Source organism: Canis lupus, chromosome 2, assembly GCF_048164855.1.
Source record: "Canis lupus baileyi chromosome 2, mCanLup2.hap1, whole genome shotgun sequence".
In the NCBI taxonomy this organism is placed as follows: domain Eukaryota; kingdom Metazoa; phylum Chordata; class Mammalia; order Carnivora; family Canidae; genus Canis; species Canis lupus.
Window position 1 is genome coordinate 56,505,200 of NC_132839.1, and position 27,924 is coordinate 56,533,123.

Sequence of the window (27,924 nt, forward strand, 5' to 3'; positions counted from 1 at the left end):
TTTGCCTTTTTAAACAAAAACGTGTGGCATACATTTTTATTAAGTCATAGAAAACTCATTTGTATACAAATTGTGCTACTTTGGGGGAAACTGGAATAATAAACAGCTGAGTAACAAAACAGTGGAAAGATACATCTCACTTTAAGCAGAGACCAAGGGTTGTCACATTTATTTTTTAAAAAATGTTGAAACAATCCACAACAGGTTGTCAGCATTTGCGGAGGATAATCTCTCTCATATAACCTCCGATTCTCTTTGAGGGTGTTTTTCATTACTTTAACTGTAAGTTTAAAAGAAGGTGAACCTGAAGTCTTAATACAAAGCCAATTTCTCTCTCCCTGCCACAGGCTTTCCGAGTACCATAAATGCCAAATTTCAAGAGATGGTCTCTTTTTACAGGACCGATGAAACTTCCTTTCTACAAACAGCAAATGTGTACAATGGTGTGGGGTACATTTCAGAATAAGTTAAATATTAAGACGTACAGTATAGCAGTAACGCCCTATTATTCTTCTATCGTGTAACTTGGAAAGTTTATCCTAACCTTACACGTGTATAAAAGGATGAGGACTGAGGGACCCAGTGATTCTGAAGATACCCAACGGTCAGAGCCACATTCTCTAGATGCTTCAGCCGAGTATTTACAAATGTCCTGCCACGATCACGCCTGCACTCCAACCACAGGGGACTGAAATGACCAGACTCTGAGGTTCACTGAATGGACACAGACAGCGTTCTGAAGTTCAGGCTGACCCTTGATCTGCTCTCCAGCAGAGACCCAGAGGTCATACTGTGACACATCTGCACTCACCCCAACTACTCATGTAACAAACACAAATTAAATATTATCAAAACTATTTTAAATTAAATTGAAGACTGCTATGTTTAAGTGCATGAAATCTCTCCCGCTACCCAGCGGGAACAGACAGCATTGGTAACATCCTGGTTCCTATGTGCTGGAAGCCCACCTGCTTCTTCTGGGAACTCCTAGAGGTCCACCAGACCTCTGAAGGGGGAAAAAAAAAATAAAAGCAATTCTCCACTCCACAGAGGCAAAACAGTCTCAAAAAGTCACTTTCCCAAACCCGAGTCTGGATTTCAGACTCATTAAAAGCAGGAATTGAAAAATGTGATATTTGGGACTGGCTCCTCACCCGTGCTGGCAGTCTGCTTCTCCAGGGCGCTCCCCTGACCCTTCACACTGCAGGCCTACGTCAAGCTGCCCCAAGGTCCTGGGCCCCATCGTCCATCTGCAGCCCCGGAACAATTCCAGGGAATGTGTAAACAAATGTGGGAAAAACCGTGTTTCTGTGAGTTTTTGTTATGTCAGGGGAAAAAACCCCTTAGACTAAGAAAAATAATAGGAAGGACTGCCCCAAAGTTGACTTCCAACAAGGCTTGTCTTCTGCTCAACCTTGCCACACGAGACTATCAAGTTAACCCAAAGATGTTTTGCCTGGCTTGCCTCAAGGGTGCTAATGAACAAAATTAGAGACCTTTCTTTGGACTATTCCTGAACTGTGGTGAACACTTATCCTAGTGTGCTTGGGCCACCATCATATTACTGTAGATGACTGGGAGAGGAGGCCAGGCTTTTGTGCAGGTTGGGATTCTGGCTGTGTCTGTTTCGACTGCGAACGGATGAGAACATGGTGTTGCAGCCCGGAACTTTGCATTTGTGAAGCTGGCGGAGATGCACAGTTTTGTAGTGAGCCCTGAAGGTCCCTTTATTACTGTACGTCTTTTGGCAGAGGTGACACGTTATGGGTAATCCAGAAGGCAAGCTGGCAAGGCTCTGGTCAGCCTTCTCCATGAGGACACAGATGGGGTACTCATCTTCCCCGGGGACAAAGCTCTGCCCATCACAGTTCCCATCACTGTCCTCCATGAGCACGGTGCCCTCCTCACTCGCCCCATCTGAGTCCCAAGAGGAGTGGCTGCTGCTCTCTGACTTCACACTTGAGGTAGTGCTCAGATCCAAGATGGTGCCCTCACTTGGCGGACCAGAGTTGTAGTTCTCCAGGCCGGCGCTGTGGACCTGGGCGATTGGGTAAACCAGACTGCCCATCCGACTCGTTCCCTTGAAGATGACAGATGTCTGGGAGGCTTGCTGAGTGAAAGCCACATCCGGGTAGGTCTCCTTTGCCACATCTTTCAGAAGGTAAGCTGCACGGAAATGGTCTTCGGTGCTCTCCAGTGCTTCTTGGGTCAACACTTTTTGGTGGAGGTTTAGGTTTGAACTGTGTCTACAAGAGTGAAAAGATGGTTAGCAATGGGTTGGGCAGTTGTAAAAACAGTCATCATTCAACGGGGAGACGCTAGGGAGATACCAGAAAAATCTTGTGGCGTGGAAGAAGCGACCCTAGAGAGAGTGGGATGGAATGCATGTCGGTGGACACTGATCCAGTGCTGTTCAGTCCCTGTCAAAAGGTAGCACTGGTCAGGAAAGCCTATAGTCTAGAAGACGGGAATATGTATTCTTAATTTCTACCATGTGACAGACATATAATTTCCCATACCTCATCTACAGAGAATGGCCAGCTTACTTCAGTTAGCTCAATTCCCCTGGGATACTGGAACCAGGGGATCTCACAGAGAAATGGTCACAATAAGGAATTAAGCAAAGGACTTTTTACAATGAAACCAAGAATTATATTCCAGTGTGGCAGTAGGAGAGCTACCCCTATGTGTCTAGTGAGCACCTGACGCATGGATATGTCATAGACAGAAATGATAATATTGGGATCCCTGGGTGGCGCAGCGGTTTGGCGCCTGCCTTTGGCCCAGGGCGCGATCCTGGAGACCCGGGATCGAATCCCACATCGGGCTCCTGGTGCGTGGAGCCTGCTTCTCCCTCTGCCTGTGTCTCTGCCTCTCTCTCTTTCTCTCTGTGTGACTATCATAAATAAATAAAAATTTAAAAAAAAAAAAAAAAAAAAAAAAAAGAAATGATAATATTTTGGATACGCTGAATGGAACAAAATACATAATTAATCCTTACTTCACCTGTGTCTCTTTATATTTTAACGTGGCTACTGGGAAATTTAGTTTTCTATATGGCTTGTGTCATGGTTTACAGCATTTGCTCTCACATCACCACAGAAGTGCTATAGGTGAGAAAATCTGACTGGCTACAAATTGTGTGTGAGAGAGAGAGCGAGCGAGAGAGAGCGAGTGAGAATTTAGGTTCAGTTCATATTTGCAACGTTTCACTAGAAACCAGACGGGAGTTTTGCAAATGCAGCACTGAACACACCACCAATCTTCTACCCAATGATTACTCCTCAAGGGCAGATAATGAGTATCCATTATGACATATGCTTCTTGCTCACACAATATCATTTGGATGTAACTTGTAAATCAATTTCGGCCTTGCTCAGAGATCCCCTGCCGACTTCTGACCGGCAAAAATAGCCCTTCCTATAGGAGTACAAGCTTAAAGACAATATAAGAAAATGATTCCCAACAGCGAAGAAACCTCTCGCTATCGGTACAGATGAGATGCATGCTAGGACCACATGGGGGGGTGGTTGGTGGTGGGTGGTGGGGAATGGACCTCCACCAAAATAACTAGAATTGAGTGTTCTCTTCGCAACCTCAAAGACACAGTAGGAGGTAGGGCGGGTGGAAATTTAATCTTATTTCATAAAACGTCTAACATTTGCTATTCGACGTGTCTCTTCTAGGCCTTACATTCTTTTTCTGGACATAATCAGAACTGTTCTCCCAGATCACCCACTCTGCAAACAACTCTTATCAACAGCAGCTCTGCCCTGTGATTATGTCAGCGTTCTGGGTGGAAGCGGCAGGTATATGTCGGCAGAAAACCAGACACTAGATTGACACGCAGGTCCCAGCACATAAGAGTGGTTGAAAAAAAAAAAAAAGTCAGACAGACAGGTTTCCTGGAACCTTGCAAAGGAAAGTCCCTGTTGCAACAAAGCAAAGCTCTGGGCCCGGGTATACCATGAACACTGACAGCGAGCCCTTGGCGTCCTCCAGCCTTCTCCTTAAGCCTTGGAGGGTTAGGTGCATTTCCTGGGTGCCACATCCCCTAAAACCAGGGACGACCACAGCTGCAAAACCCTCTGGACCACATCCCAGGCTTCCTGTGTCCAGGACTGCTAATGCCGTGCCTGTTGCCCGTGTTTGTGTGTGTGTGTGTGAGCCCTGAGTCTTCCATCCCTAACCCCACACCCTCTTGCTCCCCTGTTTCTGCCTCGTTAAGACCAGTGGTTCTCAAAGTGTGGTTTGGCCACCCCTCAAGGTCCCTGAGACGCTTTCAGGGGTGCCCTGAAGTCAAAGCTCATCTCATAACGATACTAAGACATTATTTGCCTTTTTCACCATCATTCCTTCATGAGCATACCGTGGTTTTCCAGAGGCTACGTGACATGTGGTATTGGAACAGGTCGAATGCAGAAGCCCATGTGAGAAGCCAGCTGTTTTCTGCTAAGCCAGACGTTACAGGGATTTGCAAAAAATGTAAAACAAAGCCACTCTTCTCACTGACTTTTTGTTTTGGAACACGGAGTTATTTTTCATTAAATGTTCCGTATGTTAACATATAATAGGTTTATTATTTTATTTTATTTTATTTATTTTTTAGGTTTATTATTTTAAATGATGAGATGAATACTAATCTTTTTTCCCAGTTTTGATTCCTAATGCGGTAAACATCAATACTTATAAACCCAAACAGACAAAAGTTCTTGAGGGTCCTGGGGTTTTAAGAATTTGTAAAGGGGTTCTGAGACCAAAATGTCTGAGAGCTGCTGGTTTAGTCATGCCCCTTCCTCCAGGAAGCCCTCCCTAACTTCTCAAAGAGTCTAGTCAGGGGCTGCCAGTATGTGCCCACAGCAACCTGTCAGAGTCTCTCTCATTACAGCAGCCACTACATTCAGTCTCTGCTCTTTACTGCTCTGTCTCCCCCACTGGCCTTTGCGAGCAGGGTCTACAGCAACTAACAGAAAGTTCTTAAGTATTTTTTGGCTAACTAAGCATCCAGGGTGCTATCCCAGCCCCTTTCTGAGTGGTCCTAGTGACTGCTGTTGAGAGTCCAGAGGGGAGGATAGCTATCCCAACAACACAGTTCTTATCGCTGACCCAGAGACAGGATGGTGGCCCCCAGTCTGTCGACAAAGCTCTTTTAAAAATGGTGCCATATTAATCCGATTCTAGTTAAAAATGCATTCCAAGTTCCAGACCACCAGAATTTGTAGTTTAGATTCAGAATTCAAGATGCTTTCCTGTAGTGGGGGGAGGAGGCTGGTGTCCACAATATATTATGTCCAGAATATAGGAAAATATTAATTACGTGAAAAAATAAATAGAAAATGAAGGTATAATATGTTAAATTCAATACGCCTTCTAATTTAGTGCAACATTGTAGGCCACAACACTATCTTAACTGTCAAGGATAATGTGCTTGATAGGACTATCTCTTTTTCAACATCACAGCTTGTCCATGAACAAACCCTCCTTTTGGAAGGATGAAGGAGAAGGATGAGTTTGCAAATCAGGGGATCCTGGTGGTTTGGTTCAATATGCCAGCAACAGAAGCTGGAGTTTTAACCAATATCACTCATGCTCTATCCTCTTTGCTCAATGCGAATATGTTCTTATGAGCCCTATGCAGAAATGTGTATGGCAGTCTGTTCATCTCCACCTTCTTAATGAATTTCATCTTAGAGGTTGGACTAAGGTCATGGGGATGCTGAATTGTTTCAAGTCAAGCTTGTTTGAGCAAATGGAACATTTTACTATTCCGTGAACCAGTGCATTTCGTCAGAAAGCTAGTCCTTCCATTAAGCCTTCTGGGGTCACCTCTGAGTTATGTGTGTGCTTCCGTTCACAGGCTGGGGTTGTGACTAAGTTCATGAAGAGAGGCACAAGCAAGACAGTAATGCCAATGTTGTGTCCCCAGAGTGATGAGATACACTGTCTGCCTGGGCACTGGGCAAACAGGTTGACGCTGTGTGAGGCTCACCAACAGCTGGCACCCAAACAGTTCTCATCTTTCAACCAACATCACAAACCCTTGAAGCAACATGCTAATAATAAGTGCCTTTGCTCTTATATCTTAATTATTAAAAATTCCCCAACCACGCAGTCATTCTTCCTTTTGAGTATAGCTGGTTAACCAGACATAAGAGAAAAGGTTTCATTTGATGGGCTTCGTATCACAAAATGAAATGTTAGGCAAGTGTTGGGAAGCTATGGTGATGATTTAACCTCTCCTTCACGTGAGCCTAGTTCACAATTCCTTATTCCAAACCATCTGTGCCAGATGTGTTTCTGAATTCAGAGTGTCTCAGACTTTAGGAAGGCAAATAATGCATAAACTGTAATATTTTGTTCCTGTCCTTGTAATAAATCCATTAGTAGTTCTGCAATGAATATATAATAAAAAACTCACACAAAGGGAGATTTAAGAAAAAAGACAACCCATAGCTTCATGTAATTTTGGGTCGGGTTTTGTGGCCAAATGAGTTTATATTTGGAATGGAAAATTTGAATATTCTACAGAACGGTGTTTCTCAAACCATGGATGGCAAGGGCAAGATCACCTGGGAACTCAGAAATGCAAACTCTCAGGCCTCTTCCCAAACCTGATGAAGCAGAAATACTCTGGGCCGGGCTCAGAAGTATGTGTTTTAACAAACTCCAGGTGACGCAGATGCATATTAAAGTTTAAGCATCCCTGCTTTAGAAGCAATGCTTGCCAATAGATGTCTTACCTGTCTCTGCTCCTGCGAGAAGGGAAGGTGGCTTTACAGCCCTCCACCGTGCACACGTGCGTTTCTTTGGCATGCATGTTCTTGTGGTGCATTTTCACACCGCAAGCGTTCTTAAATGTCTTCTTACAGATGTCACACTGGAAGCGATTCTCTTCCTTCTGCCTTCCCAACGTGTGCTGACCCATGTGGTCCAGCCCTTGAGAATCATCGAAACAAGGAAAAGCCATCCCTCTGTTGGACAGAGCACTGAGGAGCCCACCGGCCAGCAGGCGCTGCTGAAGTTTGATGTAGTCAGGAAAGGGGACACATGGCTCTGGCCCAGGTGTGAGCTGAAGCTCACGGCCACCACTCTCGATCTCCCTGGGCACTGCGGTCACTGCTGCCTTCTGCTCAGCCTCCCTCTCTGAGTGCTGCGTGGCCTGCTCAGGGGTCCTGCAGATGGCTCTGCTCAACTCGATCCCTGATTCTAGGCGGCAGACCCTGTCCCCTGCCGGGAGGGGTCTCCCGGGGCCTCCTGCCTGTGCGTGCCGCTCCTCGGGTGGCCTGTCTGACCGAGGACTGCAGGCCTCCGGCTCGTCTTCGCTGGCCACCTGCAGGGGCACATCCTCATCTGAGCTGAGAGCATGCCTCTTGTCGTTAATTATTCCCACGGTCTCCTTCTCGATTTTGATGGGCATGCTGGACTTGCGGGATTTCTTCTTGGGAAGGGCCTCAAATGGCCCTTCGCTGGAAACCAGCTGTTCTGGGATTGAAGAGGACAAGAGAGGGAGAGAAGGCAGCCCCCCGGGGGTGTTGGCTAGCTCGGCCGGAGTGGCTGGACTGCGGTAGAAAGGAAGGACCGGCTGCACGGTCTTCAGGTTGGGGAACAGTACTCCATTTTGGCCGATGCTCGGGAAGGCTGGCTGGCCCCCGGTGGCACCGTCCCCCGGAGCAGCGTAGCCTGGCAGAGGCCTGCAGTCCGGAGAGGTCACCGCGAAGCCGGGGCGCTCGTAGCTGTCCGAGGCAGCCAGGGTCAGGCTGTTCCTGAGATCCTTGTCCCTGCTGTTTCTGTTCATGGGCATGTGCAGCCGCGGGTTGGGGTTGGCGCTGTGGCGGTTCCGGCTCCGCAGAGAGCTGAACACCATGTTGCACCCCTCGATGGTGCACTTGTGCTTGATCTTCAGGTGGACAGCGTTGTAGTGGATCTTGAGCGTGCCCTTGTCATAGAAGGTCTTCTCACACGCCGTGCAGAATACTCGGCCCTTCTTTGGACCCAGGCTGTTCCTCTCTGACTTCACCTTGGCCTCGGGGGACAACTGTGTCCTCTCAAGCTTGGTGACGATGTTGTATGAGCTGGAGTCACTTAAGTGGGAGCTGTCTTCCTTTTTAGTAATCGTGTCTGGACAGTTTAGACATGGCTCCTTTTCAGTCTGAAATGAGGTGGAGCTGGAAGTTAAGAAGCTGCTGCTGGGGAAAGGGCCATGGATTTCCTGTTTGGGGTCCTGACTTTGGTCCTGCGCCTGCTCCAGCACATATTGCTCAGGCAGCGATCCTATCAGCGTGGGAGGCATGGGATTGAAGAACTGGAAAGGCAGCATGAAAGTCATGTTGTTTATGAGGTTCTCAAAGGGGTGCAGGCTGCCGGGGGTGCCCTTGTCCACAGGAGTAGGGAGGCTGGCACTCCTGTGGCTGCAGCTCTCGATGAAAGACCTGATGTCCACGTTCGCTGTGGCCGGTGGGATGATGATGGACTGCTCCTCTTTCTCTTGGATTGCCATGAGCTCAACTATGGACTTGGTCTCTCCAAAACGAAGGAACTGCTGCAGGGTGGCCACCTCTTCCTCACTGGTCATGATGCTCCAGTGATCTAGCACCTTTCCCGATGCATCCTAAAACCCAAACCAGAATCAAAAAGTGCAATTAATTTACTACTCCTGACCCTCTTCGCTAGAAAGAGTCACATGGTCAGGGCCTTCACTAGCCCCACAGGGCACCTCTGTGCAAAACACCCCCTCTGGACACGCACAGGGCTTGTAGAGTTTAGCCCCCACTCACGCTAATCTCCTAGGCCAGAAACCCTGTGCAGGAAATAAACCATACAAATGTAAGTGGTGCTCTAAAAGAGAGAAATAAAATATTACTCAAGCCTGAAGGAAATTTGGTGATTATTTTCCATCTTATTTCAAAGCAATTGGTTGTTTTGCATTAGGTGTAATAATTTTCCCCACTAAAATGAAAATATGTATCATCTGTACAATAGTAACTTCTTTATCTAGGAAGTAGAGACGGAGCAGTCAGACCCAGGCAGAGCTCAAGTATTTATTTGCTGCAAGTTTAATAATCTTCCCCAGCAACTAACATCAGAAAACAAATGAACCTGTATTGATCTACTGCCCGTGTTCACAAAGCAGAGCTGTAATTACACTGGAGCGTTGGAGATCTTTCAAACTCTAGCAAGGCCTAACTTTTCCCAAAACTACAATAAATATTTTATCACAGAACATGTATTTGATGGCCTACTGAGATTTTTCACAATGCATGGAAGAGTTTTGAAGATGATGAGGGATGTAACATCATAAATTTTTGATGCACTAGAGGTTCAAGGTAATTGATTCCATATTTTTAATCCTAACACTAGAAAGCAAGATTATTAGGATCATTAAATATTGATCTATGTCATAATGTAAGATCATAATGCTACTCTACATAAAAGGTTGCTTCTAGCTTGCTGGGGGTCCTGCGCCTGAGGTGAGCAAATAGGCCTCCACAGAATGATTGTGGGGTTTAGAGTTAGAAAGAAATGGGTTCAAATCCTGGGTCTGACTTTGGCCAGGATTTAGAAGCACTCTGTGCCTCTGGCTTTTTGAGTGGAAAATGAAGAGAATTTACCTGCCCTGTGAGACAAAAGATTAAGTGTTTGTGTTGGTGACATGGCCAACCTGAGTCAAAATGAAGTGTATATTATCAGTCTTAGAAGTAGATTCATCCCGCGTCATTGAAACTTTAACATTTTCAAGTGTAGTGTGAAGGGTGAAAAAAAAAAAGTTGTAGCTGCTTCCTACGTCAGAGAAATGATAGAATTCATACCAGGAAACAAGTTCTTTGCCTGTGGCTGTGACCCCATGACATGGACTAGAAGGAGGTAAGACTACTCTGCAAAATAACAAGAAGGACAAGGGGTGAAAGGCACAAAGGAGGGATGCAGAGAACACACGGAGAGGCCAAAGGGGATGCAAGGAAAGAAAATGAGCAGGAACCGGAACACAGACATATCCCAGGATGATGGAGCCTGGGAAGGAAGGCCAGCAACAGGGTGGCATGAACTGCAGCTGTCTGTGTGGTTCTGGAACGCTCCTTTCTCACCCCACACCCTCATGAAAACCTGGCACAGACGGTGTCTTGTGTCAGGCGGTGGCCTGCGGATAGTAACACGGGGCAAAGGCTTTCCTGTGGGTGAGCTGGCTTAGTGATGCCCAAATCGGAGAATATGTAAATAAACAGCACATGTCTGGAGGTTTCACAGGTATCTTGAGGAAAACACTGGATTTTCCCCAGAATGTAAGGTGGGGGTTTTTCAGCCGCTAGAAAAGGATGCCCACCAACGGCTACAGCAATGGGGTTATAGCAGTCCTACGCACACGCATTTGAGAAGACATTCCAGGACAACGGTGGCCACGCTTCCTGTACCTGCAGCACATATCCCCGGATATAATCCTGCAGGGTCCAGTCCAAGGCATGGAGGATCTGGAGGACCTCATCTTGCTTCAATACACTGAAGAGCCGGTCCAATAGGATTTTCAGGCGAACAGGGATGGCCTGGGTCCCGTAGAGCATGAGGCTGCTGATATCAAACACCACGTTGGACTGGACAATCTCCACCTGGCTTGTGGGATACACGGCGGGGATCCTCAGCTTGCTCAGGGCTGAAAGATCAAATTGAAGAAATACTCTTCTATTTCTATTTATTTTATTTTTAAAGATCTTATTCACCCATTCATGAGAAACACAAAGAGAGACACAGAGAACAGGCAGAGGGAGAAGCAGGCTCCCTGCAGGAAGCCCGATGTGGGACTCAATTCCAGGACCCCGAGATCATGACCTGAGCCAAAGGCAGACGCTCAAGCACTGAGCCACCCAGGCGTCCCCAAAAATACTATTTATTTATTTATGATAAACACACACAGAGAGAGAGAGAGAGAGAGAGGGAGAGAGGGAGAAGCAGGCCCCATGCAGGGAGCCCGAGGCAGGACTCGATCCCAGGACTCCACTATCACGTCCTGGGCGGAAGGCAGGTGATAAACTGCTGAGCCACTCAGGGATCCCCAAGAAATACCCTTTTTTTTAAATATATTTTTAAAATTTATTTATTTATGATAGTCACAGAGAGAGAGAGAGAGAGAGAGAGGCAGAGACACAGGCAGAGGGAGAAGCAGGCTCCATGCACCGGGAGCCCGACATGGGATTCGATCCCGGGTCTCCAGGATCGCGCCCTGGGCCAAAGGCAGGCGCTAAACCGCTGCGCCACCCAGGGATCCCAAGAAATACCCTTTTAAAGGATTTTTACTTCTCAAAGAAATGCTACCTAGGCAGCAGGCGAGCACAAGCTCTCAATCATGTGTTCAAACAGAAAAAAAAAAAAACCCAGGAATATGCAAATAATTAACAATCAGGCTATCAGGCTCTACGTTACTCACAGGAACTTCTAAAAATAAGATGGACTGGCCTGAGACCCTTCTTTTCTTCCTTCCCCGGCCCTATGGAGTAAAAAATAGCCCCGCATAGGACAGGTGCAAGGAAAAGGCATAAACACAAAGGTGGCAGCTACATAACCAAAAGGCTTAAATCGGAAAGAACGGGGTCTGTTGGTGAAGAACGCAGTCTTGGGGATCTGATGCATCTGGGTTTGTGCCTCTTCCTACACCGCGTCCGGTGGTTAACCACCAAAACCCATACCATCCAATGCGACAGTCTTCAGCCACACATGGCTAGGTAAATTGATTACATTTTAAATTTTGGATTATTTTTACCTTATTAAATTATTTTCTTTCTTAAATTACTAAAATCAGAAATTCAGTTCTTCAGAGTCACATTTCAAGTACATGGCAGCCACAAGGGCTCGTGTGGGATTACTGGGTTCAGCCAATAAAAATACAGGATGCCCAGGTAAGTGTGAGCATAAATTTCATGTAAACAGTGAATAAATGGGATATATTTATACTAAAAATAATCACTGGGACATACTTGGGCTAAAAAGTTATTTCTTGTTTATCTGAAATTTAAATTTAATTGAGCATTCTGAATTTTGCCTAGCAATCCTGCAGGCTAGTGCACTGACCACACCACATTTTAAAGATTTTATTTATTTATTCATGAGAGACACAGAGAGAGGGGTAGGGACACAGGCAGTGGGAGAAGCAGGCTCCCCATGGGGAATCCAACATGGGACTCGATCCCAGGACCCCAGGATCATGCCCTGAGCCTGAGCCGAGGGCAGATGCTCAACCGCTGAGTCACCCAGACATCTCAACCACAGGACATTTCTATCACCACAGAAGACAGGATCGAAGTACCAGTTTCTTTTTCTTTTTTTTTTTTAAAGATTTATTTATTTATTTATGAGAGAGAGAGAGAGAGAGAGAGAGAGAGAGAGAGAGAGAGAGGCAGAGACACAGGAGGAGGGAGAAGCAGGCTCCAAGCCGGGAGCCCGACGCGGGACTCGATCCCGGGACTCCAGGATCCCGCCCTGGGCCAAAGGCAGGCGCTAAACTGCTGAGCCACCCGGGGATACCTGAAGTACCAGTTTCTACCATCTGCTGAATTGAGCTAAGACCTCACCTGTCCCATGGAATTGTTACAATTCAAAATGGGAACGTATATAAAGCTCTTAGCCTGTTAGCTGGCAAGGGCAGGAACACATAAGTGTCATCTGTCATTCTCAGATCATTAAATCCATTCCCCAATTACTCTAAGTTATTCAGAGGGCACAGGAGAGGCTGAGGGAGGAGGAAAAACAAAGTTACCGTGGGCCACCCATCCATGTCTGCACTGCTCACACTGACGGTGGTTTATCTTTCCCGGTTTGAAGCTTTGGCAACTGCAGTTCAGACTGCAGCTGATAGCCTGCAAAAGAGAACAAGGTCATTCATAGGATGTGAGTGATGTACAGAACCTGGGCGGGGCTTACAAAACAAGATGTGGGCCTCCATGCAGGAACACTCGTGGAACACCGTGAGCCCACACTGGGCCATCCTCGGGAGGGGGGACCCTATTCCCTGGGAAGAAGAGCAGCTGGCCCAGGGCCCTGGGGGGGCAAACACCTCCCACTGCTGCTCAGGGGGTGCGAGCAGGCTGGGGAGCATCACAATGTTCTCTAAGAAAAGAATATGAGTTAGATGGAAATATCTTGTTATTTTTTAAAAATGATTTTATTTATTAAAGAGAGAGCGAGCGAGCGTGTATGCACGAGCACGGTTGGGGAATGGAGAGAGGCAGAGGGAGAAGCAGACTCCCTGCTAAGCAGGGAGCCTGACCTGAGGCTCTATCACAGGACCCCAGAACCGTGACCTGAGCTGAAGGCAGATGCATCACCCACGGAGCCACCCAGGTGCCCCTTTGCTTGTTATTAAGAGTACAGACAGGATGAGCAGTCACATTTTCACTGACCTCTAAGCTGACCGAAGCAGTCACCCCTGAAAGTTATACAGGGGCCATCCTGAAACAAGTGAACAAGAGTGATATGAATGGAGAATTATCCAAATGTGGACGTGGTTATCCCCCAATACATGGTCAAGGCTCAAAGTCCACACAGACGGAGGACATGCCGTGGCCGATCCCCCCCGGTTCTACCCACTGGACGCGGTGGCTGCTGAGGCCCAGCCAGGCTGGCAGCCCACACGCTCACCCAGCTGCATGTTCAAGTTCACACGGCTGAAAGAGAATCCAGAGAGGTACGTGTCAGCTAAGTTCTGGTATTAAGAACAAAGCTTCCCATATATTTTTGAGATGAATTCCTCCAAAGGGAGTAGAGAGGTCTGAAGAATGGTATGTATTATTAAAGAGAAAGAGCTCTCACAGGGCTGCATCCACGAGGCTCCTGGGAAGAGCCACTGGGTGGAATCTACACAGTTCAGAAGAGCCCTGAAACTGGTGTGTGTGTGTGTGTGTGTGCGTGTGTGTGTGTGTGTGTGTGTGTGGTTTGGGGTGGGGAACCTCCACCTATCAATTAAAGGATTCTGTGGCCTTGTGTGGGGACAGGGAAGGGGAGATTCTGTCCTGGGACTTGGCAAACTCACTTTAAGAAGTATATAACTAGTCTTCACTTAAAAATCAGTTGCCAATGGGAATGTAAAATGGTGCAGCCACTTTGGAAAACAGTCTGGCAGTTCCTCAAAAAGTTAAACAGGGGTTGTCACATGACCCAGCAAATCTGCCCCTAGGTATGTGCCCAAGAGAAATGAAAACATAGGCCCACATAGAAGCTTGTACCTCAAAGTTCATAGCAGCATTATTTATAATTGCCAAAAAATGCAAACAACCCCAATGTCCATCAACTGAAGAGTGGATCAACAAAATGAGGCATACCCATGCAATGGAATATTATTTAGCTGTAAAAAAAAATGAAGTACTGACACATTGCTACAGCATGCATGAATCTTGAAAACATGCTTAGTGAAATAAACCAAGGACAAAAAGTCACAGGTGGTAGGACTCCATTTACATGAAACGTCAAGAAGAGGCCAATCTACTGAGGCTGGAAGCCAGCTGGCAGTTACCAGTGCTGTGCAGAGTGGGCAGGGATGAGGAAGGATGTTAATGGGTGGCTGTGGGAGCAGAATATTAGTTTTTTTTGTTTTCATCTTTTTTTAAAAAGATTTATTTATTCATGAGAGACACAGAGAGGGAGGCAGAGACACAGGCAGAGGGAGAAGCAGGCTCCCTGTGGGGAGCCCGATGCGGGACTCGATCCCAGTCCTCGATCACACCCTGAGCCAAAGGCAGGTGCTCCACCACTGAGCCACCCAGTGCCCCTGTTTTCATCTTTTTAAAAATAGCTTTAAATTGATACACAATTCAGATATCATGCAATTCACTCAAAGTATCCAACTCAATGATTTTTAGTATATTCACAGAGTTGTACAAATATTATGATCTGGTTTTAGAACATTTCTATCACCTGCAGAAGGAGCCCTGTGTGTAAGTCTATGGTGGACATACGTATTCATTTCTATGTCTTCCTCAGAATGGCATTGCTGGATCGTATAGTAATTTTGTTTAACCTGAGAATCTGTCAGTTTTTCAAAGTGGCCACACCATTTTGTATCCACTCCAGCAATGTAGGAAGGTTCCACCTTCTCCAAATCCCTCCCAACACTTTTGTTCCTGTCTTGAAATAGACATCCTACTGGGTATGGGGTGGTGTCTTACTGTGGTTTTGATGTGCGTTTCCTCAATGGCTAATGGTGATCAGCATCTTTTCATGAGCTCATTGGCCATTTACTTGTAGGTCTTCCCTGGGGACATGTCTATGTGGATGCTTTGCTCATTTTTTAATTGGGGTGTTTGTCTCTTAGCATTGAGTTCTAAGAGTTCTTTATATATTCTTAGTACAAGTCCCTTAACAGATGATGATTTGCAAATGTTTTCTCCCGCCCTTGGATTATCTTTTCACTTTCTTCATGTGTCCTTTGAAGCACAGATGTTTTAAATTTTGACCAGAGTTACTTTTTCAGGTGAAAATGTTCTAAAATTACATAGTAGTGATGGTTGCACAACTGTGAATATAGCGAAACCACTCAGTTATATACTTTATAAGGGTAAATTTTATAGTAAGTAAATTATATCTCAATAGAAATATTACTGAAAAATACCGGTCCACTACACACCTATTAGAATGGCCAAAGTCCAGAACACTGACGACACCAAATGCTCATGAGGAGAGCATTAGAGACTCTCACTCACTACTGGTGGGGAGGCAAAATGGTGCAGCCACTCTGGAAGACACTTTGGTGGTTTCTTACAAAACTAAACATACTCTTACCGTATGACCCAGCAATCATGTTCCTTGGTATTTACCCAAAGGAGCTGAAAATGCCTGTCCACACGAAAACCTGCACATTTATACATGACTGCCAAAACTTGGAAGCAACCAAGATGCCCTTTAGTGGGTGCATGGATAAATACACCGTGGTCTATCCAGACACTGGACTACTACCCAGCACTAAAGACATGAGCTATTGAGGCATGAAGAGACCTGGAGGAAACTTACACGCATATTACTAAGTGAAAGAAGCCAATCTGAAAAGGCTACACACTGTATGATTACAACTATATGACCCTCTGGAAAAGGCAAAACTATGGCGGCAGTAAAAAGATCAGTGCTTGCCAGAGATGACATAGAACACGGAGAATTTTTAGGGCAGTGAAAATACTCTGTATGATGCTATAATGATGGATACATGTCATTATACATTCCAAACCCATCGGATAGATGACATCAAGAGTGATTTCTAACGTAAACCATGGACTTTAGGTGATGATGACACGTCCATGTGGGCTCATCAGCTATCACAGATGTACCCTCTAGTGGGGGATGTGGATAATGGGGTGGCTATGCATGTGTCAAGGCAGGATGTATATGGGAAATCTCTGCTTTCGATTTTGTTGTGAATCCGAAAGTGTTCTAAAAAATAAAGTCTTAAAAAAATCAATGACCTTGCTTCAATAGAGGTTAAAATCTACCTGAATTGATTGCTGTGACTCCTTCTGGATCACAATGGGCCTGAATGGAGCAGCTGGGCAAGATTTTCAGGTAAAGGAACAGGGCTCCTCATAAATGAGGTATGCAGCAGATAGTAACAGTGTTACCAGATCCCTTCAGGAAGGATCACAAAACAGAAAAGAGCAAACGTGTATCAGAAAGCAGAAGGTGTGTTTGCTCAGCCATAGGATATCCTACAAAGAGCTCCCTGTGATTACAACATCTTCTTACTGTAATAATGCGTGCACTCTCATTCGGGGTGATATCATCCCAATGGGGTGAAAACTAGTTCTTGGGGGAGGTGAAAAAATATTCTTTTTATGTATAAAATGCAGATACACACACGTGAACAGAAACACAGTATATGGTACCATACTAAAAATCTCACTGTGGGAGGCACAACTGAGGGAAAATTTCTAGTCTCCTAATGAGGAAAAGATTGAGAAATACTGCGCCAGAAATTATAGAGACTTTGGTTATAAAGGTTCTACTTCTATATACATATACAAATGTATTAAATACATGAAAATACACATCTATATTTCTACACACATAATGATATAGTTCTCTTGATTGGAAGGACAAAAATGAGTTTAATTTCTATTACACCTGGTCCCAATGAGAATGTTAAAGGCAGCCTTCGCCTTGTTTGTAGCACACCTAACATGCTGTCCAGATTCCCAAACATCCCTGAGACTCTCCACGCCAGCTGACCGAGGGACCAGCCACCTGCATTCTCAACAGCTACCAGCATACTCCATACTCCATACTCAGCCTCTGCAATATTTCACAACCTACATTCTTATAAATACGACTGTTTTAAAGGAAATTTTTAAAAGAGAAAAAAATTCTTTGGATCATGTTCTCCAAGATGCTGTTCGTTGTTTGGGAGCAAGACGTTGGAATCATTCAGAGTAAATTCACATTCATTTATTCAGAAAATAGGACCTGCTTCAATCAGAGAGAGATGTCCTTGAGCACATACTTCCTCTTTTCCTGAAGATTTTGCTTAAAAGGCTCTTGCTTGGGCAAAGCCCCAGGAAGCTCTGGGTGATTCCATCTCAGGCCCAGCAAAATGAAACCACACAGGGTACAGTCAGTCCCAAGCACATTTCATAGCCTAGGATTGAAACTTGCTTTTTCTGTATCTCTTGATACCTGACTCAGGCTTCTTCAACTCCAGGATTATTGACATTTTGAGTCACATAATTCTTTGTGGTGGCTGTCCTGTGCATTGTAGGATGACTAACAGCATCCCTGGTCTCTACCCACCAGATACCACAGAAACACCTCTCTCTCTTCCAGTTTTGAAAACCAAAAATCTCCCCAGACGTTCCAAGTGCCTGTGGGGCAAGACCGTCTCAAGTTGAGACCACTGACTGAAACAGACTATGCAGCTTTAGCAGCTTCTAGTTTGGGGACAGAATTTTAAGCAGCTTTATCTATAAATTCAATGTATGAATGCTGTTTTAAAAGAAATATTCATGTGGCTCTATATGAACCTATTTGAATAAGGCTTAATAAAGCTCATTAAACATCCATGGAAATAAATCTCAGAGGAATTATTTATGAGCTAAAAAAGCTAATTACAGTGCCTTAGAAAACTTCCAATATTAAGGCCCTTGAGTTTTTCCACCCATATCAGAATTCCACGATGTGGTAAAAATTATAGCACCATTATCTAAAGACAAATTAAAACTTCTAAAATGAAATCAAACCAAAAAATTCTAATTACAGGACGAAAAGTACTCATGCAAATCAATATGGAAAACTCTTAAAACTTACATCCTTTCCTCTGGAATCCTAATACTTCTTCCATTCTTTAGAAACATAAAGCAGATGTTTACAACATTCTGAACTCATCAAGACATGATTATTGCTTTTTACGCACTCATTTTAATCAGACTATTTCCGAATTGTTATTAGTCACTTTGATGTGCTACGAATCAACATTCAAAATTCTGGTTTGATCATCTGTTCCTTCATCCATCCAGAAATTACTGACACACCTAGTATGTGCCAGAGGAGTCTGTTATTTGCAGTCTTCAGCTGGAAAGTTATGACCTCGTTTTTAGGTAGGTTTGAGGGTCCAATCTCCGGTACACGCAGGTATTTTCCTACCACTGAGGATAATAAATTCAGGGGGGTAGGCTTAGGGATTGAATGGAAGGTGAGGGAGAAAAGTTATAGAAGACCTCTGGGGTTTTCCAGGTTCACGGCGTTGATGCTTTGAGAGGAGCAGTTTGTGAACTGGCTCAGATACAAAACTGACGTGCGTGTTCGCTGGACCGCTCTGTACTCTCAGGTGACTTAGTCTGTCCTGCCCCACACGGCAGCCACCAGCCACATGTGGCTAAATTTAAATTAGTAAGAATAAAACATTTAAAAGTTCAATTCTGGGGCTCCTGAGTGGCTCAGTTGGTGAAGCATCTGCCTTCAGCTCAGGTCATGATCCCAGGGTCCTGGGATCAAATCCTGCATCGGGCTCCCTGCTCAGCAGGGGGATCTGCTTCTCTCTCTCTCCCTCACCCCATTCACACACTCTCTCTCTCCAATAAATAAATAAATAAATAGTTCAATTCTTTGGTCACAGCAGCTACCTTTCAAGTGCTCAGCAGGTATGTGTGGTTTTGTGGCTACAGTACCAGATGGCTGGAGATACAGAACACTCTCACCATCCCAGAAAGTTCTACTGGACACTTCAGAGCCCAATGGTGAGACCAGATATTCTTCCAGAATCTGCCCTGCCACATGGTGGCGAGACTTCACAGGTGTTCTTGTCTCACGCTTACCACGTGGCTGGGAGGAGGGCATTCTTTTCAGGAAACAGACTTATGGAAGATTAGTAATGTTCCCAAAGTCACACGGTTGGTGTGCTTTCCTGAGCACTTAATTGGGTGTGAGCTACTGCAGGGAGCATGCCCCTACATGGTCTCATTTCTTCATCACCGCCTCCCTGGGAGGGAGGGCATTACCGTCCCCATTTTATGGATGAGGAAACTAAGGAACTCACGGCTGTCAGGGCAGTCTCCAATTTGGGTACTAGAGAGAGGTTATATCTTGAAATATCAGTATTTGGTGCTAACACTTAAGGTTTCATTTAATTCCTGCAAACTCTGAGTCAGGCATCATCATCCATGTTCTGCAGATCAGGGCATTAAAGTTTCACACTGTAAAGAAACTTCATTTATAATAAATGAATAAATGTTACTGAACTTTAATGAGCCAGGCACTGTTCTACACTCTGGGGGTTAAGGTGTTGAACACCACCAATGAGGTCCCTCATTGGTCCAGGTGCTTACAATCTAGAGGAGACAGAGAATAAACAATAAGCAGTATCAGGGCAGCCTGGGTGGCTCAGCGGTTTAGCTCTGCCTTCGGCTCAGGGTGTGATTCTGGAGTCCCGGGATCGAGTCCCATGCCGGGCTCCCTGCATGGGGCCTGCTTCTCCCTCTGCCTGCATCTCTGCCTCTCTATCTCTGTGTCTCTCGTGAATAAATAAAATCTTTAAAAAAAATAGGCAGTATCAGTTCAGAGTTAGTGGTGCTATGGATACACTAAACAGAAAGCTAAGCTAGCAATTTTACTTGGTGGCATGGAGGGGTAGGGGCATAAGTGAGTACCTCTTAGATGAGATCATCACTCAAGATTTTTGAAGAGGTGACATTTGAACTGAATCCAAGGGACACCAAGGAGCCAGTGAAAAACTGGAGAGGGAGGAAGTGTCTTAGGGTAGAGGGCACAGTCAGTGCAAAGGCCCTTAGGCACAAGAGAGGCTGAGTGCTCAGGGAAGAAAGAGCCAGTCTAGATAGTGACTCAATGAGGTTAAAGGCAGAAAATGTGAGTCTGAGAGGCAGCAGAGAGCATTCTGCGTGGGATCTTGGGGGGCAGACCAAGGAGTCTGGATTTTGTTCTAAGTAATTCTTTATAAAAAGATATGAAATGCATTTGATTTGCCTGTGTTAAAAATATTACCTCTGGATGCAGAAGTGGGGAGCCTGTGCTTGCTTCCCCTTACCACAGGGAACATCTTTCTCTGGGATGCAGTAAAACCTACAACTGGCTTCAGGTGACTTAGCTCTGACTTCCCATTAAACCTTCAGATCCATGCCTTGGAACCTTTGCCTAACAAGGCTGATTCTGCAACCGTTTCTGCCGACCTCAGAGGCCTATTAGCCATATTAACGAGGATACACAGGAGCCGAAAAGACCACTCGGTACGATAGGAGTGTTGTGACAAGGCTCAACAAGGCCCACAACAAGGCTCACAGGTGGTCTGATTCTACAGAGACAGAGCTACTAAAAATACCTATCACAGAAACTCCACAAACGTTGCCACACAAGGAATCAGTCCTAAAAGAGCCCACTGAACCCCCAACCAGCACACAGCAGCTAGCAGGGGGCCTGATACTCTGTAGGCCCTCTGCTAGGATGAACTGGAGAAGACTGAATGAATGAATGAGGCAGCAGCACCGTGCTCACTAATTATAGATGCCCACCCAACAGTCTTTCACCTGATCTTCCTTTCTGAGTCTCTGTGGGTGACCAGGTGACTAAGTACTGGCCAGTGGTATACAAGTGGAAGTTGCTAGGTGGAGCTTTACAGAAAGCTCCTTGTAAATGGGAGTTGACTCAGCTGAGAGATTTCTTTGCTTGTCCTCCTCCTTCCTTCTTGGAACAAGAACGTGATGGCTGGACTTGAGATTCCATTTTGTGACCACAAGGCAACTCTGAGGTCACGCCTTAAGGAAGGCTGCACAAAAAGGATGATGACTGTTAGTTAGGAGCTTTGCTAGCAGCCAAATGTATTTCTTAATTTACATACTGATTGTCCTGCTGGCTGTGGAGAGGGCCATGTGAAGATCATGTGAAAAGTGGCTAGCAGAAATCCATCAAGGCCATGTTTAGAGTCTGAAGTCATCTCTTCAGTCAGAGTCTATGGCGGTGCCAGATTCTCAGTGGTAAGAATTCTAATTCCCTAACAAAATCAAAGGACCCAATCTGCTAAATCACTTTTTAAGTCACCAACTATAGCATAAAATGGCTTCAAGTGTTTCTAAGTTATATTTTTAAGTGTGGATACAGACAATCCTTAGTATGTTCAAGTCTTGGGAGGCTGTAGTGCAAATTGATAACTGCCACTCAGGATCTATAATACGCAATGTCTTCTAAGGCACCAGACCATCCTCAACTTGTGGGGTGAGGACCTGGTTTCTCCCGCAGTGAAGCTGTCACCCCATTCTCACTGCGGGGCCAGCCTTCATGGTTCAGGACACCACATCTTTCAAGGGTAGGAGGGCTCTACCAAACTGCTCTTCAGGCCGCTCAGTATCTACCTCTTACACACTTTTTCTAACTTCTTACTTCTTTTGTGAGACTTAGTTTTTTTTTTTTTTTCTCCCTACCTTCTGTTCTCTCATTTTTCCATGACTTCTTTCAATTTTTAAGTTTTCCTTACATATATGAATCCACAGAGGTACAGCAACTAGGATTCTGGAAATAGTATCCCCCTTTGCCAGACAGGCAACAAGGCCAGTGGGGAAAGAGAGAAGGGAAAGACCATGAGGGCCTCCTAGGGGAGGCAGCAGGTGGCACTGCAGTGAAGGCTGCCTAGAGAGAGACACACAACCAGACGACCAGACATTTGTCTCCTGCCATCCTCCTCTGCGAGCCGTTCAACAAAAACGATACCAATTTCTTTAACAAATCGCTTTTGTTGTTGTTGGTTTTCATTTGTTTTTAAAGCATCTACTATGTTCTGGTAATTGTAGGGTGCCTCCTGGGGATACAAAGACCAGGAACTCCTGGTGTCTGCCCTAGGGAAGCATGCGTGTCTTCACTGGGGGAAGAAAGCCATACAGCTCGACTGGTCAAGAAAAGCAGAGCAGAGAATATGGCTCGTCAAAAATCAGTGTGAGTCATTCACTATAATAAAATCTAGCAATTCAAAGGATACTAAAAACAAATGAAAGGCTCACTGGCCACCTTTAAGGAATGCTAGGGAGACAATGAACTGTTCCCCAAACTCGCTAGCAGAGGGAAGGAATCAAGTATATATCTTTTTTTTTATACAAACTGGACTTCAGGGTAACCAAACCATGGATGAGACAGAGATTCCCTTTACAGGAGTGTCCAGTGAATAAATGAAGAATTAGAATACCACCACTCCACAAGCCCTAACGTGAAAGTTGACGGTCAGGTCATCTGCCTCTGGATGGAAAGGTATGTACTACTACGGATGCCGTGTTCTTGTGGAAAACATTAAAATCTGAAATAGATCAAGCCCCTCAGTCAACTCCTAGGGACCAAGGCATAGCCACAATGTCAACAATACCAGAGGGAAGCGATCATTGATCCAGGCTGGGGGGCATTCTACAGAACAAATGGCCCAGATTTTTTCATAAAAAACTGCAAGGATAAAAGTGTAAACCAATAGATTAAGAGGCATGCTGTAGGGACATTACGTGGATCTTGATTTGGACACATCAATGGTTAAAAAAGGCTTACCAGATAATCAAGGGTATTGAGGAACTCGGGGTAAGATGGGCGTGGGCTGTCCAGATGTGCAGCCAGAAGTCTTTCTGCTGGCTTCATGGAACCATCAGGATTCCCAACAACAGGCAGACACCCTTTACCACGAGCACAGTTGAAAAAAGGGACCCGGAAAGCCTCCCAAACCAGGTAGGCATAATTTGTGATACAAAAACAACACTAGAGAATGAACAGAATCTGCTTTCTCACTGCACGCATGGGGATGAAAAGAGAGACCAAAAAAGAATGAAAGCATGGAGAAGGGTCTGGCAGAGGAGGGGCAGGTGGGAGGTAGAACTCAGGGCACAGATGTTGGGCCAAGTCTACCTGTGAGTAGAAAGTACGCGTGACACCCTTGCCTCGTTCTCTTGTTGCTCAGTTCAAAGAGGATGGTGGAGAAAATACTTGTTCTTTTGATCTCTATAAATCAAAGTAGAAACTCTGTGCCAAAATAATTTAACAGCTGTGCCTTTTTTTTCTTAAAACGATTAGTTCTGAAAATGGAAAACACAAAAAGTAAAAAATATCCAAATGGTACCTTACGAACCAAACCAAATACTTCTTCACTAAAAAAAAAAAAAAAAAAAAGCAACCTAAAAGCAACAAAAAACTATATGAAAGTATAAATGATATGGACACATGTTTTTTTTCTCCTTTTATAACTTAAATTTGGGAGGATCTCAGAGGCAATCTTCAGAAACTTTTGATAACAAAAAACGGAGGGACGTTTGAATGCAACAAAGTCAGCTCTGGGGCCGTGGTGGGGGTGGGGGCACCAAAAACCAACCCACAAAAAAGACATTTATACTTTAGGATAATTTTAACTACGGTGGCCAGTTACACGAGCAGTGCAACTTTGCCTCTGCTGCTGCTGCTGCAAGATAATGATGAAACTGTGAACACTTCTAAGTAAAATTTTGCAGATATTTTTTAAAGGACTTAATGAGAGCAAAGTTTCAAGAACTAAGGGTAAAGAAAAAAAAAAGCAACCCTAGATTTTCAAAATGAAGTTTTTAAAAAGACCAGAGTTAGCAAATTACGCCATCCTGATCACTGTCTCGAAATCCAGCATAGTGTAGTGTATCACGAAACGTTCGAGTTGTCCGTATAAAAATTTTACCTTTGTCATGAATAATGCAACTAACAGTCAGAGGGCTACAGAACAGAGACGATGCTTCTGGAAGCTGGTATGTAGGGCTGGGAAATAATTCTGATGTTTGTCTGAGTGGAAAGATCATACAAGTAATCTGTAAGAGGAGACAAATGAATGTAACCATATGCAAGAAAAAGCTAGCAGCCTGAATTAAAGTTGTCCTTAACTAAGACAACTATTCCCCGCCACATTAGCTGAGTGAAATTATCATTCCCCCAAGGCAAACTTCTATGATTCGTTTAGCTGGTTTATAACAACGAGCCCAAGCGTGGCCGAGAATGAGAGAGCCCTTCTGCCTACTACAACCTACGAAGTTTGAGAAGTCTCTAAATCAGACCATGGCAAAGCAAGGTCTGCTCTTTGTTTTGATCTACTCTTTTCTGGATAAAATAGGCAAGTGGCCACGCAGAGAAAGGGGGCTATCCTGGAAATGTAGAATTTCCAGAATCAGGGAAGAGGGCTTCAAAGGATGACAAGATAAGAGGAAATAACATTCTCAGGTGGAAACCAATTTAAAAGAAAAAAAAAAAAACCCACAAAACTTTCCAGATGTATCTTCTGTGCCGAACCCAGTTATCTTTAACATCTCTCAGATAAGGCATCAAAAATAAAATATGTAAATAAATAAATATAATAAAAAAATCTGTAGTAGGATATTCAGAAAAAAGGTAACTAAAAAAATCATTGGATCTCTAAATCTTGATCCAAAAAAAAAAAAAAAAAAAAAAAGTGGCTCAGCAGTGAGATTTCAACTCACCTGGGGTATTTCTAGTTCTTTTTAAACAGGGCTGTTCCTGACAAAAGTAACTCCCTCTAAATGACATCTGTAGAGGTGAAAATTCACCCTGGAATAAAGCATGCTCCTCCTGCAAGTAATTTACCTTGTGGAACCTTCGGGGCAACTCTTTTAATGACCACTGTCAAAATAACTTCTAAAGCCATACACAGAGGCTAAAAGACACTACTGCTCCTCACCCCGTATGCTGTGCTTTAATTTTACCGACAAACTAAACTTTTAAAATGTTTATATTTATCCTTAGGCATCCATAAATGATAATGGTATGTGTAAAAGACGATGATTATTTGTTCCATAGGGAAACCTGCACAGCTTTTCTCAACCAATGGTGTGGATCAACCTTCTTTCCACACGGATGGTTCTGAGATACAGAATAAGAGCCTGGGACGGAGGCCTCACTGCTTCAGGAGAGAGATGTAAAAAATGAACAAATAAATAAAAACAACACTCCACGCAAACTGTGCACTTTCACAGGAATTATTCTCATGCTGGTTAATATTTCTAATGTGAATTATAACCAGAGCAAACAGATGTTCGTTCCTCATCCTAGTGAACACCAAGGACCAAATAACCCTTCCCAGCTCATCACTTTCTGACCCGAGGACGGGCGTGTGGCTAAATCCTGACGGTTCTTGATGGAATAGCATGTACAGGGACACATGATTTTCCAAATTAAGTTATGTAGATGTCTGAACATAATTATGAGTTCCCAGAGCACGAGCAGCACTTTTGCCCAGAGAAGAGCTTACCCGCCAACCTTCCTCGGCATTGAGCTACAACACGAACACGGTCAAACCAACAGTTGAGTTGAAATCCTAATGCTTTCCTGGTGAAATTAAATTTAGCAAACCTATCAGATGAGAAATTAAACAATGACTCACGTCTTATTCTTCTAGGTCTGCCAGAAAGGATAAAGCTATTTATCAAGATTTATCAGAGCAAACATGATGGTGATCTTTTCACACTCATTGAAAACAAAAATCAAATCCTGGACAACCAGGCACGTCTGAGGTCATGTCGTTCCACATGACACACGGAAATTTTATTTTGACCTATTCCATTTTTAATGAGGTCTTTATAATATATAGCAATGGATTTGGGAAGGGACAATTGAGAAACCAGTATATTTATCATGGAGCAAAACTTTTAGCGCATAAACATATAGTTGTGAGCTAAGAGTCTAAGGGATCTTATGAAAAGGTTCCGTGAACTTGGATAGCAAATTAAAACGATAAACGAGGAACGAAAAGGCGCCAGAAAGAAAGGGAAAAGGTGATCTGCCAAATGCTGGTTTTCAATTTGCTTACTGTCAAGCCAAAATCTTTGTCACTTTGATGAGAATGGATTAAAAAAAAATTGTTGCTAGGTCGGCCGTGCGGCTCAAAGCTGCAGGAACACATGTCTTCTTCCCCTGCACGCACGCCCGCGCGCACACACACACACTCACTCACACTCACTCTCGCACTGACAGGGATTCCCAGGACACCAGTGGGGCCTCTTTCAGGCCCGTTAAGTGTTAACAGCAGAGGCCTGGCTGCGACCAGGCGTCTGGCCCGATTTAAATGCCTTGTCTTCAGAGAACTGCGGTGAACATGGCCATAAAACGAGGGGACATGACTGAACCTTAGTGTCTGACCCCCCCCTCCCCAACACACACAATTTTACTCCTACAATTAAGGCTGCTAGTTGGCATTCCATTGAACTGTCAAACTGCGACCGGTGGCAGCCCCACAGCCACAAAGAAATGCCTTAAATGAGAAGAGCATGTTTCTACACCGCATTTGAGAAAGTTTGGCTCCGAGCTATGCGCTGATTAATATCAGATCTCCTCCTCCCCTCGCCTCTCCACAATCTTGTCACATCTGGCTGACAACTCCGGAGCGGCTGATGCCAAGCCAGGCGGCCGGCGGGGCTGGGGTCTGGCGGGCGCGCCCCCCTTCACCTTCCCCTAAACCCCCGGGAGCCGACCCCGCGCGGCCCCCGCCCGTCCCGCCCGAGGCCCGCCCGCCCCCTGGGGGCGCCGCGCACGGGCGGGTCAAGGAGCCCCGCGGAAGGGCTGGCGGCGGCGCGGAGTCGGCTTCCGCCCGCAGGTCCGCAGCCCCGGCCGGTCCGCGCGCTCGCCCCTCGCGTCCCTGGGCCCTCGCGTCCCTGGGCTCTCGCGGCCGGCCGTGCGCACCGCGCTCCGCAGCGCTTCCCCGGGCCCGGCGTGCGCCCGTCTCCAAGCCTCTCGGGTGCCTGGAGGTGACCGCGCGCCCAGAACTCTCCAGAGACAGAATCCGGGGAGAGACCGTGCGGAGCACCTCGGACGAGCCCCGGAGGCGCTGCGGGGGAGCGCGCCTGTCCCTAGTGCCGCCCGGACCCCGCGCCTCCGACGCGCCCAGGCCGCCCCGGGGGCGCCGGGAACCCGCCTCGTCCGCGCGCGCGTCCGCAGCTCGGGCCGTCGGGCGGCCACGGGGCCCGGCGCCCCGAGACGCTCCCGCGGGCCGGGCCCGGGGAAGGGCCGCCCCGCCGCGCAGGTGGCCCCGCGAGGTGGCCCCGGGCGCGCACCCGGTGCCCACGGAGCCCGGCCGAGGGGCGCCCCGGGCCAGCACCCCGCGCCCCGCCCCGCGCGCAGAGGGGGCCGCCCGTCCCGGGGAGTTGGGGGTGGGGAGAGCCGCGCTTACCTCGGCCATCCTGCGGCCGCTGCGGCGCCCGGGCTACCGGCGCGTGTCCCCGGCCCGGGCCGCCCCGCGTCCGCCCCGGCTCGGCGGGCGCCGCCGCATCCAAGCTTCGACCGTCGGGGCCGCGGCGGCCAAGTGGGCGGCTCCCCGGGCGCCCGGGCCGCGCGGCGCGGTGGCCGCCCCCGCCCCCGCCCGCCCGCCGCGCACCGCGTGTGCCCGCACGCCCGCCCCCTGGCGCCCCGGGGGGTGCCCCGCCGCCCCGCCCCTCCCCGCCCGGCCGCCGCGTCGCCGGGAAGCGCCTCCCGCTC

General features: G+C 46.2%; 1 protein-coding gene across 1 annotated transcript; it reads right to left on the reverse strand.

Annotated features, from left to right (window-relative positions):
• BNC1 (basonuclin zinc finger protein 1) lies at positions 1-27,724 on the reverse strand. Its single transcript, XM_072801525.1, has 5 exons — positions 27,620-27,724; positions 12,740-12,839; positions 10,407-10,642; positions 6,741-8,608; positions 1-2,246 (listed from the first exon to the last, which is right to left on the reverse strand). Exons 1-5 carry the CDS (start codon positions 27,626-27,628, stop codon positions 1,562-1,564), a joined length of 2,898 nt encoding a protein of 965 aa, XP_072657626.1. The 5' UTR covers positions 27,629-27,724; the 3' UTR covers positions 1-1,561.
• Positions 27,725-27,924: the final 200 nt, after the last annotated feature.